Genomic DNA, 12,445 nt, shown 5'->3' with positions numbered 1-12,445 from the left:
ACGGATTAGTGTCTGTTTTTTGGATGACCTTTCAATTGGCCATTTGTTGGACTGAATCTTTGTAACCATAGTTTTGAAAAAATGGCATTCTCAGATGTCTCTGAGGAGTTGGTTGTGCAAGTCAGCTGGGGAGTCCAGTTTGAGAATTACTACCCAGATGATGGTTCAAGTTATGAAGCCAAAACTCTTTTAAGGCTTAACTGAGGACATACCAGAGCCTGAGCCTGACGTTAGGGTGCAGAGAGTCTGGTCTGCAGTCATCCTGGATACAAGAAGTTTTTGAACCTGGTCTGCATCTAATTTCCTTTCCTTCATTACAAGCAAGCTTTCTAATCAGAAACTTCACCCTGCCCATGCAACAGAAATTCTAGCCAAGAGAATCACACAAGTATAAAAACAAACCAGCCACTACAGTCCTTGCAAAATAACTGTGAGAAAAAGCAATCACTCAAAACTTTCAAAACTCACGTAACTATGGGAAAGAAGAATCACTCAAAAAAATGTCAAAACTGTCATAACCTATCTAGAAAATAATTAATTACAGAGCCACAATCGAAAAAGACAGATGTGGGAAAGGGGAAACTGGTCCCCATAATTTTTTTTCTCCTATAGACTTAGAGTTAGGGGAAGAAAAAATAGTCCCAGAATGCTGATGATGTTCTGGATTCTCTTGGAAGATTCCCTACCAGGAATTAGCAGACTATGTCCCAAAGGCCAAATCAGCTCATCTGTTTCATAAGACCCCTGGCAAGCTAAGATTTTTTTTTTATGTTACTACATAGCTGAAAAAATCAAAAGAAGACTCTATTACATAAAATGCAAATTTCAGGGTACATGGCTTTGTTGGATGCAGCCACACCCACCACATACACGACGTTTACAGACGCCTTTGTGCTACGATGGCAGAGGAGAGTAGCTGTGATGGAAACCGTGTGGCCCTCAAACCCTGAGATACTATCGACCTCTTACAGAAACATACCGCCAACCTGTGTTTGTATAAATGAAATCAGGCCCTGGTTACAAATGGCAGATTGCCCAAAAGCTCAGGTTGGGGGCGGGGGGTATGGCCTCGGATTCCATTCTCAATCCTAGCGTTTACTTGACCGTGACACTGAGCGGGTAAGTGAACCTCCAGGGCCCCCAGGCTGCAAGCCCCCCTCTCAGGGGCAGTGAGGGCTGCGGTCAGCCCATGTGCGGTCACACCAAGCCAGGCACCCTGTTGAGAGCTGGTCTACCCCACAGAAGAAGCACCTTCTAACGTGTTCGCCTAAATGTGCACTAGGGATGGGAGGCGGCTCTCTGGTCCTCACCTGCAAAATTAAGGGACAGGAATAGCCTCCTCTTGAGTTGTCCGTGTTTAATGAAGTCATAAAGTGCTTGGCACAGGTACTGCAGGCTTAGCACGGTCCCTGGCACATAATACATGCTCACAAAACATATTCTGGATACGGTTATGTCAGAAGAGTCCAGAGAACAGTAGTTCCAAGGGAAAAAGGAAAGATATCTTTCACTGGTTTTTTTAAGCAGAGACACATTGAGGAGATCTTTCGAGACAGATGAAGGGAAATTGCTATCTAGATATAAGCCCTTCTCAGGCTCTCATCTTAAGTCTCTTAAATCTAATCCTTCACTTCCCCACTTTTAAACTAGGTATACAGCTACTTTCATTCATTCATTTAACAAATCACTTTGGAGCACAGGCCCTGTGTCGGGACCAGACACTGGGAGAAGGGCAAAGAGCAAGGCCCAGGCCCTGCTGTCAACATCTCAAAACTGCTGAGAAAAGCCCAGAAGTAAACAGGAAATTGCAGCTCAGTGACGTAAGGGCCTCAGCAGAACTGAGCCTGATGCTCCTTGAACACATGAGAAGGGCTTCTTTATTTGTGGGATTTCCACAAGGATTCGTCAATTGCCAAAGCAATGGTGTTTTATTTTGTTGGGCTTTCCAACGCCTGTGAAAGCCAAAGGCATCCTCCTACAATGAGTGATACTAGGACCTGCATCTCTTCCTACCCAAATGTGCCCGGCAGACTGAACAGCACTTAACACGATGCCTGGGCATTTATAATGTTGCCCACTATCCTATTCTACTTTGAATAGAGATTTAAGACACACATCGGCAGGTGTGTCTCACTTTCCATAGCTATAAAATGATAACATTACTACCACACACTAGAGGTATTTGAGTTTGAATACACAATGATGGCTAATTCTAATGGGGAAAATGAATTACACTATGATTATTAGTGCAATAAAGTGAATTACAGTATTATCTTGTAATAACTACTGGAATAATAAAATTCACACAGAAGGCTATAAATCATCAATCTGAACCGAAGCATCAAAGTCACTGTGACCTATGACCTTTTCTCCTTCACCTCCTAATGCTGCCTTCTTTTCATATGGGAATCCCATTTCCCTCTGGCTCCTTTACATGGTAAGTGTCCTGATCTTCCCATTTACTCACTTCACTTATTCTCTGGACCAAGATGGACTTAGACTTTCCCTTAGCTTGATTAAACTTTAAACAGATTTCTTCCTGGCAATAGGTCCCTCATCTCCCTTTTTTTAAGAGAATCTGCTTTAGAAAACTTCTAATTGCAAAAACTTTCTCTGTCTCTTTGGAATGTATATCAATTTTAGTCTCTTTCCAGTTTTATGGGTCCTGAGACCCCAACCTGAGAGCTACCACTTTGAAATGTAATCACCAAACAAAATGGCACCCCATCTCAGTCTCTGTGGAAGGGCAGGGGCCTAACGTCATGGGTACCTAGCTCCAAGTTTTAACACCACTTCTTATCAGGAAAATATGAGAAAGTTTACTTTTCTTTTGGGTAAAGCCCAGTAGCGTACACAAGTGGCCTGCAACTCCCTCCACCCCTTGTCCCGGCTGTCTTGAGTTCAATCTCTCTCCCCTATTGTAATAGATTTTTTTTTTAAGATTTTCTTTTTTCAGTAATCTCTACATCCAACATGGGGCTCCAACCCACAGCCCTGGCATAAGAGTAGCATGCTCAAGCCAGGGGGCCCTGTAATAGCTGTGAAGAAGGTCTTCTTTATCACTACATATTTCTCTCACTTCACAGAAGAAAGAGAAGGAGAGACACCAAAAAAAAAAAAAAAAAAAAAAAAAAGGGGAGAAAGAGAGAGAGAGAGAGAAAGGAAGGAAAGAAGGACAGACCCGCCAAATTATTACTGTGATCCTTTCTTCAATCAAAGGATACTTTATTTTTTTTTAAAGATTTATCCATTTAGTTGAGAGTGAGAGTACAAGCAGAGAGGAAGAGTGTCTTAAGTTGACTCCCTGCTGAGTGCAGAGCCCAGTGTGGGGCTCAATCAACCCCATGACCTGGAGACCACCACCTGAGCCAAAACCAAGACTTGGTCTCCCAACCGGCTGTGCTACCCCAGCACCCCAAAGGATATTTTAACTCCATCGGGTTGTTTTCTTTCTTTAGGCTATTGATAATCCAGTCTAAATTTTCTATTTTCAAGCTTCCATCCCACCATTTTCACTTCAATCAAATATATCTACTCTCAATTTCATTTTCTATTTATCTGTAATCTGCTTTCCCCTCCTCTCTTCTTGCCTAGGTCCTGCTGTCCTTTCAGGACTGAGCTTATCCTGACTCCTCCAAGAGTACAAAACCCTTCTCAAAAACAAACTGGTGGTTGCCAGAAGGGAGGGATGAAATTGGTGAAAGGGATTAAGAAGTACAATCTTCCAGTTATAAAATAAATGAAACACAGAGAAGTAATGCATAGCACAAGGAACATAGTCAACATGGTCAACAATATTGTTGTCGTACAACTCTGTATAGGGACAGATGATAACTACTTTTGTGGTTACCATTTCAAAATGTACATGAATATCAAATCACTATGTTGTACACCAGAAAGTAATAAAACTATGTTAACTATTCTCCAATTAAAAAACAACCAAACAAACAAAAAATGACTTTCTTTGGTACTCTTTCCTTTCTGTTTTAAGCTCAGAAAAGCCACTTTCTTTTTTTTTTTTTCCAGTAAAAATCACGTGGAATTTCATTGATTACTTCACTCCACACAACTCTCAAATGTGTATCTCCAACCCAGTCCTCTAGAATTCCAGACTTATATATTCAACAACTGCTTTTATGATACTTCCACAGAGATGGCTACAGAGACATCCCTCACTCAACATTTCCAAAACAGAAGTCTTCGTCTTCTTCTAAACACTGCTCTACCTGATGGCAACTCATCCTTGTACTTGCTCAGGTGAAAAGTCCAGAACTATCTTTAATGTCCTTCTCTCACACCCACATCTAATCTGTCTACACATCCCACGTGCTCCCCCTGCACTCAAATGTGTTTGAATCCAATCACATCTTACCATCTCCACTGCTGACTCCTCAGTGGAGACATCCTCCCCTCTCCTAGATTACTGAAATAGCCAAGGATGTGGTCTCTAGATTTCTTAAAAACCATCTGGCCCTCGTGTGAAGCTTATTTTTATATAGTAGCCAGAATGATCTTTTCAAAGTATTAAGTCATATCATGTCACCTTCCAATGGTTCCCCATTTCCCTCAGAAGAAAAACTCAAGGCCTTAAAATGGCTTAGAAAACCCGACATGATCTGTGCTCCTCCCACCACTCATCTCGAGACTCTGGCTCTCCCCAGCTACCTCCACTCCAGCCCTGTGGCCCCGTTGCCTTCCTTTGCACTTGTCAGGTATGGCGCCTCCTTAGCCTTATTCTAGCTGCTCCTGCTGCGTAAACTCTCTTCCCTCAGGTGGTCGTCAGGGCTCACTCCCTCACCTTCCTCAAGTCTTTACTCAAATCTCACCTTTTCAAGAAAATTACTTTGACCCCTTACTTAATATTACAACTTGCCCTTTCACTCTCTCCATGTCTGACACAACCCATGTCACCTTTTTTAAAACCATGTCTCTCTCAAACAAACTCAACTCACAGTGGGCTCTCCTGAGAACCGGAAAGGCCGAGGAGGACTTCTGTAAAAGTACAGTGTTTTGTAAATTCCAAATGAGTCACTTAACCTCAGCATCCCTGCACACCAAAACTGTGCGTGGTTATGGGATACAAACACTTATTTTCCTGCTTGCATGCAAGACAGGTTAAAAAAGATGGCTAGCGGTGCAGAGTAAGAGGAAGGACAGAGTGAGAATGCCATTTCAGTGATCTAAACACTGAGAAACAACATAACCACAAAAAGTTTGTAATCCCAACCACATCCTGAGAGACCAGAAAACCTGCAAATTGCAAAATGAATTACAGATAAAAAGAGGGAAAAAAAAACTTAGCATTTTTGAAACACAGACAGGTGTTGATAAAGAGTAATCCAGAAAATTCCATAGTGGCCCAAGGGTCCATATGGATATTTGTCTTCCTTGCAATGTTTTCTTACAAAGAGAAAACAACTGTCCCTATACAGATGATACTGAGTTATGTTGTTTCTTGAAGGAAAGATGTCTCTCTGATTTAAAGATCAGAATATAAAGCCATGAAACCATAAGATAGGAGAAAATGTTTAGGTTTGTAATTTTGGTTTTTCAAAAGGCAAGAATTTAGGGGTTTTGTTTGCTTTGATTAATGTCTTTTTTGCAAAGATAATACACTCATAAAAATAATAGCCATGTACTCATTCCCTTTAGCGCTTTCTGTTTTCATGTTCAACAATCAAATATCAAAACTTTCCATGAGCCCCAAAAATTAACTACAAGAAAAACACTGTCTTAACAATGAAGTTTACATTCTAAATGACCGCATCTTAGGTACTACAAATCAATCATCCCAACTAAAATAGACTTCCAAACTAAGATATATCAAGCTATCAAAATCAGATTACTTACTCGTATTAGAAAGCACCAACATTTAAAATAGACAAAATGTGAGGCCATCATTAATTTCATCAATAATTTCAAAAACATAATCAATGTCTTAGGCACAATAATTCAACCTTTATAACATAAAAAAATTATTCCATTTTGACATTTAATATTTCATGGAAAATGTTTCATTTGAACATTATTCTCCTTCCTTATTTTGATTTTTAAATGACTTTGAATCTTATAAATATCAAAATAAAAGTTATACTGTCTTAAAATATCTTTTTAATGAGGCTAAAGAGAAAAAAGAAACAATCTAAAATAAATTCTATACAGCATTTTCCTTGTGGCGGTCTCCAGTGTCACTGTTTGCATCCTCCTTACTACAGCATGCAACAACACTGACAAGCCATAATTATTTCCGAATGGAGTCATTTTTAAAGCGTAACTTAATGTTAACTTTTTACTTACACATTCTGTGGCTGTGACTATTAGTGAGCTTGAGATGACAGATTTTCCTCCATTAAAGCTCACTGAAACATCAAGAGTTCTGAAAGAAAATGAAAAATAAAAAACAATAATTAAAGACACATTAAAAACCAGAGGATTGTGGGAGATTTTTATTTCCTTATATGATTCAAAACCATCAAGAAAGTCTACTTTTGATCAGTTGTCCCAGCTTTTTTCTTTCTTCCTTCCATCGAGTCCTTACTTAGTAGCCAGAAGCAAATTCCTTAAATGATCTAATTGTTCCTATTGAAGTATTAATATAAGTAGGAACTTTAAAAAATTCCTTAAGAGAAATGCTGAGACTGTTTTCACAAAAACCTAAGAAGAAGAGGAAAAAAAAAAAAACCCTTACATCTTATTTAGGTTTCTTTATCAATCTTCAGATATTACTATCATCGTAAGATTATTATGAACAAAAAAATAGGAAATTTTAAAAAAACCCATTCAAGGGTAAAATATAGAAAAAGTAATAATAGAAGAGAAATAAAGTGAAGAAAAAAGATAATGCAGTTTACTTGTAGGTATTTGTTGTGGAGGGTCCCAGGACATTAAAATATCTTGACAAAGGTAGAAAGGATAATTTTTTTTTCATGACTAAGACACATCAGAGTTAGAATATTGCTCTTATTTTTGAAATATGATTTCAAATTATAAGACAGTAATAATTAAATTTCATTAATTCAGATTCTAGCAATTATTTGGGATCACTCAGTCAGGGGTTGGTAACTTTTTTTTATTTTTTATTTTTATTTTTTCAGAGAGAAAGAGAGAGAACAAGTGCTCACAAAGCTTTGGAGAAGGGGGGCAGAGGAGAGGGAGAGAGAAAGAATCTCAAGCAGTCTCCATACCAGCACAGAGCCCAGTGTGGGGCTCCATCTCAGGACCCTGATATCATGACCTGAGCTGAAACCAAGAGTCTGGATGCTTAACCCACTGAGCCATCCGAGCATCCCTGGTAACTTTTTTACTAAATAGCTCTAACAAGGAAAAAAAAGCTCTAACAAGATATCAAAAGAGAGAGAGAAAAAAAAGGAGATTTTTAAATATTAAGGAAACCGCCCTTTTCCAAAATAGTTCACATGGTATATTATATTATCCTATAATAATCAGTGGCCAACATTTCAAAGCTGCCCACCCATTAAAGCAGAAAGTGGTAGGTAACGTTCTGGTAATCCAGCTTCTGTACAGTGCCATACTCCCACTCTCACAAAACATTCGAAATTCTAAGAATTAAGAGCTAAAAACTACAGCTATTACTGAAATTCTGAACTGGTAAAATTTTGTTATATTTAGAAGATTTCTTCTCTATCCCTTGAATTGAAAGCCAAACACTACTAGTTGCAGAGAGTTATGATAAAAGAGAAACAATCTCCAACCACCAGTAAAATTTTCAATTATGATGCCAGGGAGGCTTATTATTTAGAGACGAGACTTATTATTTAGTCCCCGCTCCGTGCCAAAGACCCCCCCCCTCAGCATTTCATGGACATCATCTCCTTTAGTCCTCACAAGAGCCCTTAACGTAGGTGGTCCTTCCACAGTTGTGCAGATGGGTTACATAAGGCCCAGAAACGCTAACTGCCTTGCCTAAAGTGGTAAAGCTAGGTAGGGTTCTGACTAATCTTGAAGTCTCCCCAACAGACCACACAGGCTTACTGAAATCAAAATCCTTAATGTGTTTTTTTCTCAATGTTATATTTAGTTTGGAGTCATAAAGGAACAGAGCCATCAGGAAAGATACTCCTAGCAAACTTGGAGCTGAACTCTTCTTCAAGATTCAGGAATACTCCTATTAAAAATAGGTCTTATAAATTATTCCCTCCAAAATGTTTTGTTTAAAAAAAAAAAAAAAAAGTTAAGCTATCTCCAAAAATGAATGAGGACTTAAGATGTTTACATCAACTTGTTTGAACTTTTGAACTAGTTCTCCACAGAATGCCAAGCGGCTTATTTAAGAAAGAAAACTGCAACCCAATTGCTTATTCTGCAGAAATGAGTGCCTTGGTTTGTTTCTTTCTTTTTGAAGATGAAGCATAGTTGAATCCAAAAATAATCTCTCCTGGTTTCCAATTCCTCTATTTCAAAACATGTACCAGAAAGCATATCACATGGTAGGCATGGTTTTAGTTTGGGGGAAGATGATCTAATTCACAATAATATACGATTGTTGCAAGTAAATTACTGATTCAATTTTTATGAGTTCGGTAGATAAGACTGAAGTTGTTGATAATTTGGTGCTTAGAATACCAGAAATAAAGCCATTCTCTAATTAATGAAGGAAACGTTAAACATTCTAACACTCCTGGATGCAGAAAAAGAAAAAAAAAGATGTTCATGCTTTTCCAAATGGAGTAAGAACAGAAGCTACATCCTACAATAAATTCACCCTTTCCCCAGTAGAGATACATGCTGATGAGACCTTGTAGGCTATCGAAACAACTGTGCACTATTCCCGAATCTCAGTAAACGTGGTTAGTGTCACAAAACTGAGTCAAGTCTCCACAGATATGGAAAGCCCCAGATGATTCTTCTGACATGGGGACTCAACCGAAATAAGGTGACCTTCCCCTTCTTGAGAGCTGACCATGGTCATCAACATCGGCACCGACAGTGACGGGATTTACTGAGTCCCTACTATGAGCGCCCCACACACTGCACTCATCTGCTCATGTAACCCGCACAGAGACCCACTGAGCTGGGCAGCAGCATCTCCTCTACTTTCCAAGTGAGGAAACCCAGGCTTGCAAAGGTACCCGCCCAAACATCAAACTTCTCTGACTCTGTAGTCAAAGCGCTTTTACTTCTACCCCAAACGTCCTTAATCCCTGATCAGTACATGAAAGTCTTACATTTAAATTTCTCTCATTGGCCACAATGAAGTAACCCTCCCCCAAGTTTTTACCATATTCATACATTGCTCATGGTTAACTAGAATGGTATTTACTAGATCCTAAGAGAACATGAAAAATACACTATTAAAGTTAGTTCTGCTTTTAAATGTTGTTGTTTCTTTAGAAAAACATTTTTAAAATAATTTAAATTTACAAAACTGGCAATGCCATGAAAGCTACCTTTGCCCAAAGTTACGCCTCTCTTTTGCGGGCACACAGATTGATAAATCCATCCTGTCCTCTGATCCAAACCTAATACCCTGACCTTTCGTTATCCCCAAACTCCAATATACGTAATGTTTCCCATCAGATTTCATGTCAGTTGTGTTAGTACCTATGGATGGATTGCTCATTCCTATGGAACCCCTACTTCTGGTTAGTGTATTACTAACAGTAGAACCCACACAATTTCAGTTACAGAGACTTTATTATGGATAAAAATGCTTGAAAGCCGTCTTGGCTTTATTTAATTCCATAGAGAAGTGAGAAGTGAGGGGAGAGTTCGTTTTTATTTATCCTAAGAATCAATTAAAATCTGGCCCAGGACTTGAGGAGTTAGGAGTCCTGGGTTTGAAGCCTAGTGACTACACTCTCAGCCTTGCATCCCTCCATCTGTAAAATGGGTATACTTGAACCTATTTCAGAGTTGTTTGGGGGAGGAGAGCTTGATAAAATAATAAATGTAAAATACTTGACACAGTGGCTGGAACACAGCAGTATTCCCACATTACTGTCACACCTGATTATTTTTCTAACAGATTATTTAAAATAACAAGGTGCTTTTCATATAAAATCTTTGAGACCCAAGCTAAAAAATACATAGATAATACAAAGAATACAGAGCAGCAATAAAATAATTACCTCACACTTTTTCGCTTAAAGAACTTCTGTTCTACTTACAGCCGTAGGAAAATACAGAGAGAGACACTGTCCGACAGCTGCTTAGTGAATAAACATCATGCAGACTGCTGTAGAGAAATTTTTCAATTTCCTCCCTGTTACAAAACATCATCTGATTAAACCCAGCATCATAGGTTGTGTGCTTAAACCTCAAACCTCAAACTGCACTCTAAATTAGTTTATAAATGTTTGTCAGTAAGGTCACTGGATCACTCAATCATTCTATTTTAAGTGAATTAAACAACTATTTGTAAATTGCCTCCAACACACCAAGCTAGGACGTGTGGGTAACAAGGCTGCGGTAACACACCAAACACAGTACTAAACCGTAATGAAAGGGAGCCACATAAACAATTGTAACAGAGCGCGTTACTACTAAAACAGGAAGAAGCACAGGGCTCCTACAGGACCCAGCGGTGGGAGACACTACTACTCAGCTTTGCCGTGGGGACATCAACAAAGGTTTCCTGCAGGGAGTCACTCAAAGACGAATCCTAAGGAATGATTAGGAGATGACGAGGGAAAGAGATGAGAAAGGGATCCAAGAGGGAGGAGCGCTACTTGACGGGCTGGAAGGTCAGAAAGCACAGAACAGTCATGGAACTAAAACCATTCAACATGGCGGCAGCAACGAGTGGGAGACTCAGAATACATGGCCTGTGTGGGGAAGGACTCTGATAAACCCAGAAGGCCATCGTTTAGACACTTGGAATCTGTCTTAAGAGTTTTTAAATAATGTAGAAATACGGTCAGAACTGTGTTTTACAAACACCATTCTTCTTACAGAGCAGGGCATGGACTGGAACAGTAAATTCTACAGTAGAAAGACCAATTACAAATATCTTGGTGTATTTCAGGTAAGAACCAAAGTCAAATTGCACCGAAATAGTGGCACTAAGGGTGGTGTAAAAATGAAAATTGGGAGTTATAGAGGAGTTAGAATAAAAACGACTAGACATTCATTGGATGTACAAGGTAAGGAAGAAGGAAATCATTCAAGATGACCGGAGTTTCTACCTTGCTGTGAGGTGGTATGAGCGGGAAACATAGGAGATGGAGAGTTTGAAGAGAAGTACATACGTTTATCTTGGGAACTTCAAGTTGAATGTGTGCATGAAAAATCCAGGTGAGTCAGAAGACATCTGGATAATGGACCTTTGGATAGTGGGTTTAGAGTTAAGGAAAAGATCTTGTCTGGACATCTGGAGCTCCTCATCAAGAAAAGGAAGCCTTAAAGAAGACGCACTTATGGTCAGGCATCTCACCATAATGATAATTGAGTTAATGGATAATTGAGTTAAGAAGAGGAGCCTGAGAAGAAACAGCCAGGGAGGTGAGAATATAAATCATGAAAGACAAAGGAAAACTTCTGAGACGGGACTGGCCCACAGTCCATAATGCAGGGGTGGTAAGGGCAGAGAAGAAGGCTGAGAACTGACAATTTCCCACATTCTTTTCTGTAAATTGGTTCTACATTGTTTAGAATGCTTACAAATATCTTAATCCAATCTTTGGTCCATTCTTGGAATATTTTTTCAAAGTAGAAGGATAGGGGCACCTGGCTGGCCCAGTTCCTAGAGCACACGACTCTTGATCTCAGGGTCCTGAGTTCAAGCCCCACGTTGGGTCTAGAGCTCATGTAAGAAAAAAAAAGGTAGGATAGAAGAAACCTCAACCACTTACCGTAACAAAAAGACTGCTTTAAGTGCATTTTATGTCACTGATATTCCACAGTGATAAAACTAAATTCATCCCACATGAAAAATTATTAAATAGTATTGTGATACATAATTAAGTAAATAAAACTCAGTAAATCCTAATGGTCACAGAGAGTTTATTTAATGTTTAAAGATGCAGGAGATTTCAAAACAGAATAGCTCAGTACCGGATGTCAGAGCTACTCTGAACTAAGAAATTCCATACACTATGAAATACGGTTGACGCTTCAATCCACAGTTGCCTATCGGCAAAGCATTCACTTACTTCTGACTTTATGCACAGCCAACAAAAGAGTGCCATTTTATGATCCATTAACAAAGATGAAAAAATTAAATAAAATTGTGAAAGACATTTGCTAGAAGCAATAAATAATCTACCTCCAATTTGCACATACTGAAAATCCAGCTGGCAAATACCCAAAATGTTATTAGAACTGCGGTGACTTCAGGTATTTTGAAATCAAGAGCTACTATTAAATAGTCCACAGACCTTTTTAAAAGTTACTTTTAAGTCTTCATATTTGTGAATAGTTTAAAGATTCTACTTCTAGTGATGAGTGTATATGGAAATTAGTGTTTTGTCTAAGGATATTTTCTTTA

General features: G+C 39.0%; 1 protein-coding gene across 1 annotated transcript in view; it reads right to left on the bottom strand.

Annotated features, from left to right (window-relative positions):
* The window catches only part of ANTXR2 (ANTXR cell adhesion molecule 2), a 145,880-nt gene that overhangs the window by 85,838 nt on the left and 47,597 nt on the right, over positions 1–12,445 (bottom strand). The window contains exon 11 of the mRNA XM_032882384.1: positions 6,298–6,376. Within this exon, the coding sequence (XP_032738275.1) occupies positions 6,298–6,376 (79 nt within the window). The remainder of the gene's footprint in view (positions 1–6,297; positions 6,377–12,445) is intronic.

This window comes from Lontra canadensis, unplaced genomic scaffold, assembly GCF_010015895.1.
Source record: "Lontra canadensis isolate GAN:19392208 unplaced genomic scaffold, GSC_riverotter_1.0 scaffold1, whole genome shotgun sequence".
Classification (NCBI taxonomy): domain Eukaryota; kingdom Metazoa; phylum Chordata; class Mammalia; order Carnivora; family Mustelidae; genus Lontra; species Lontra canadensis.
The sequence above is the reverse complement of the archived record's forward strand: the minus strand, read 5'-3'. Positions and strand labels throughout refer to the sequence as shown.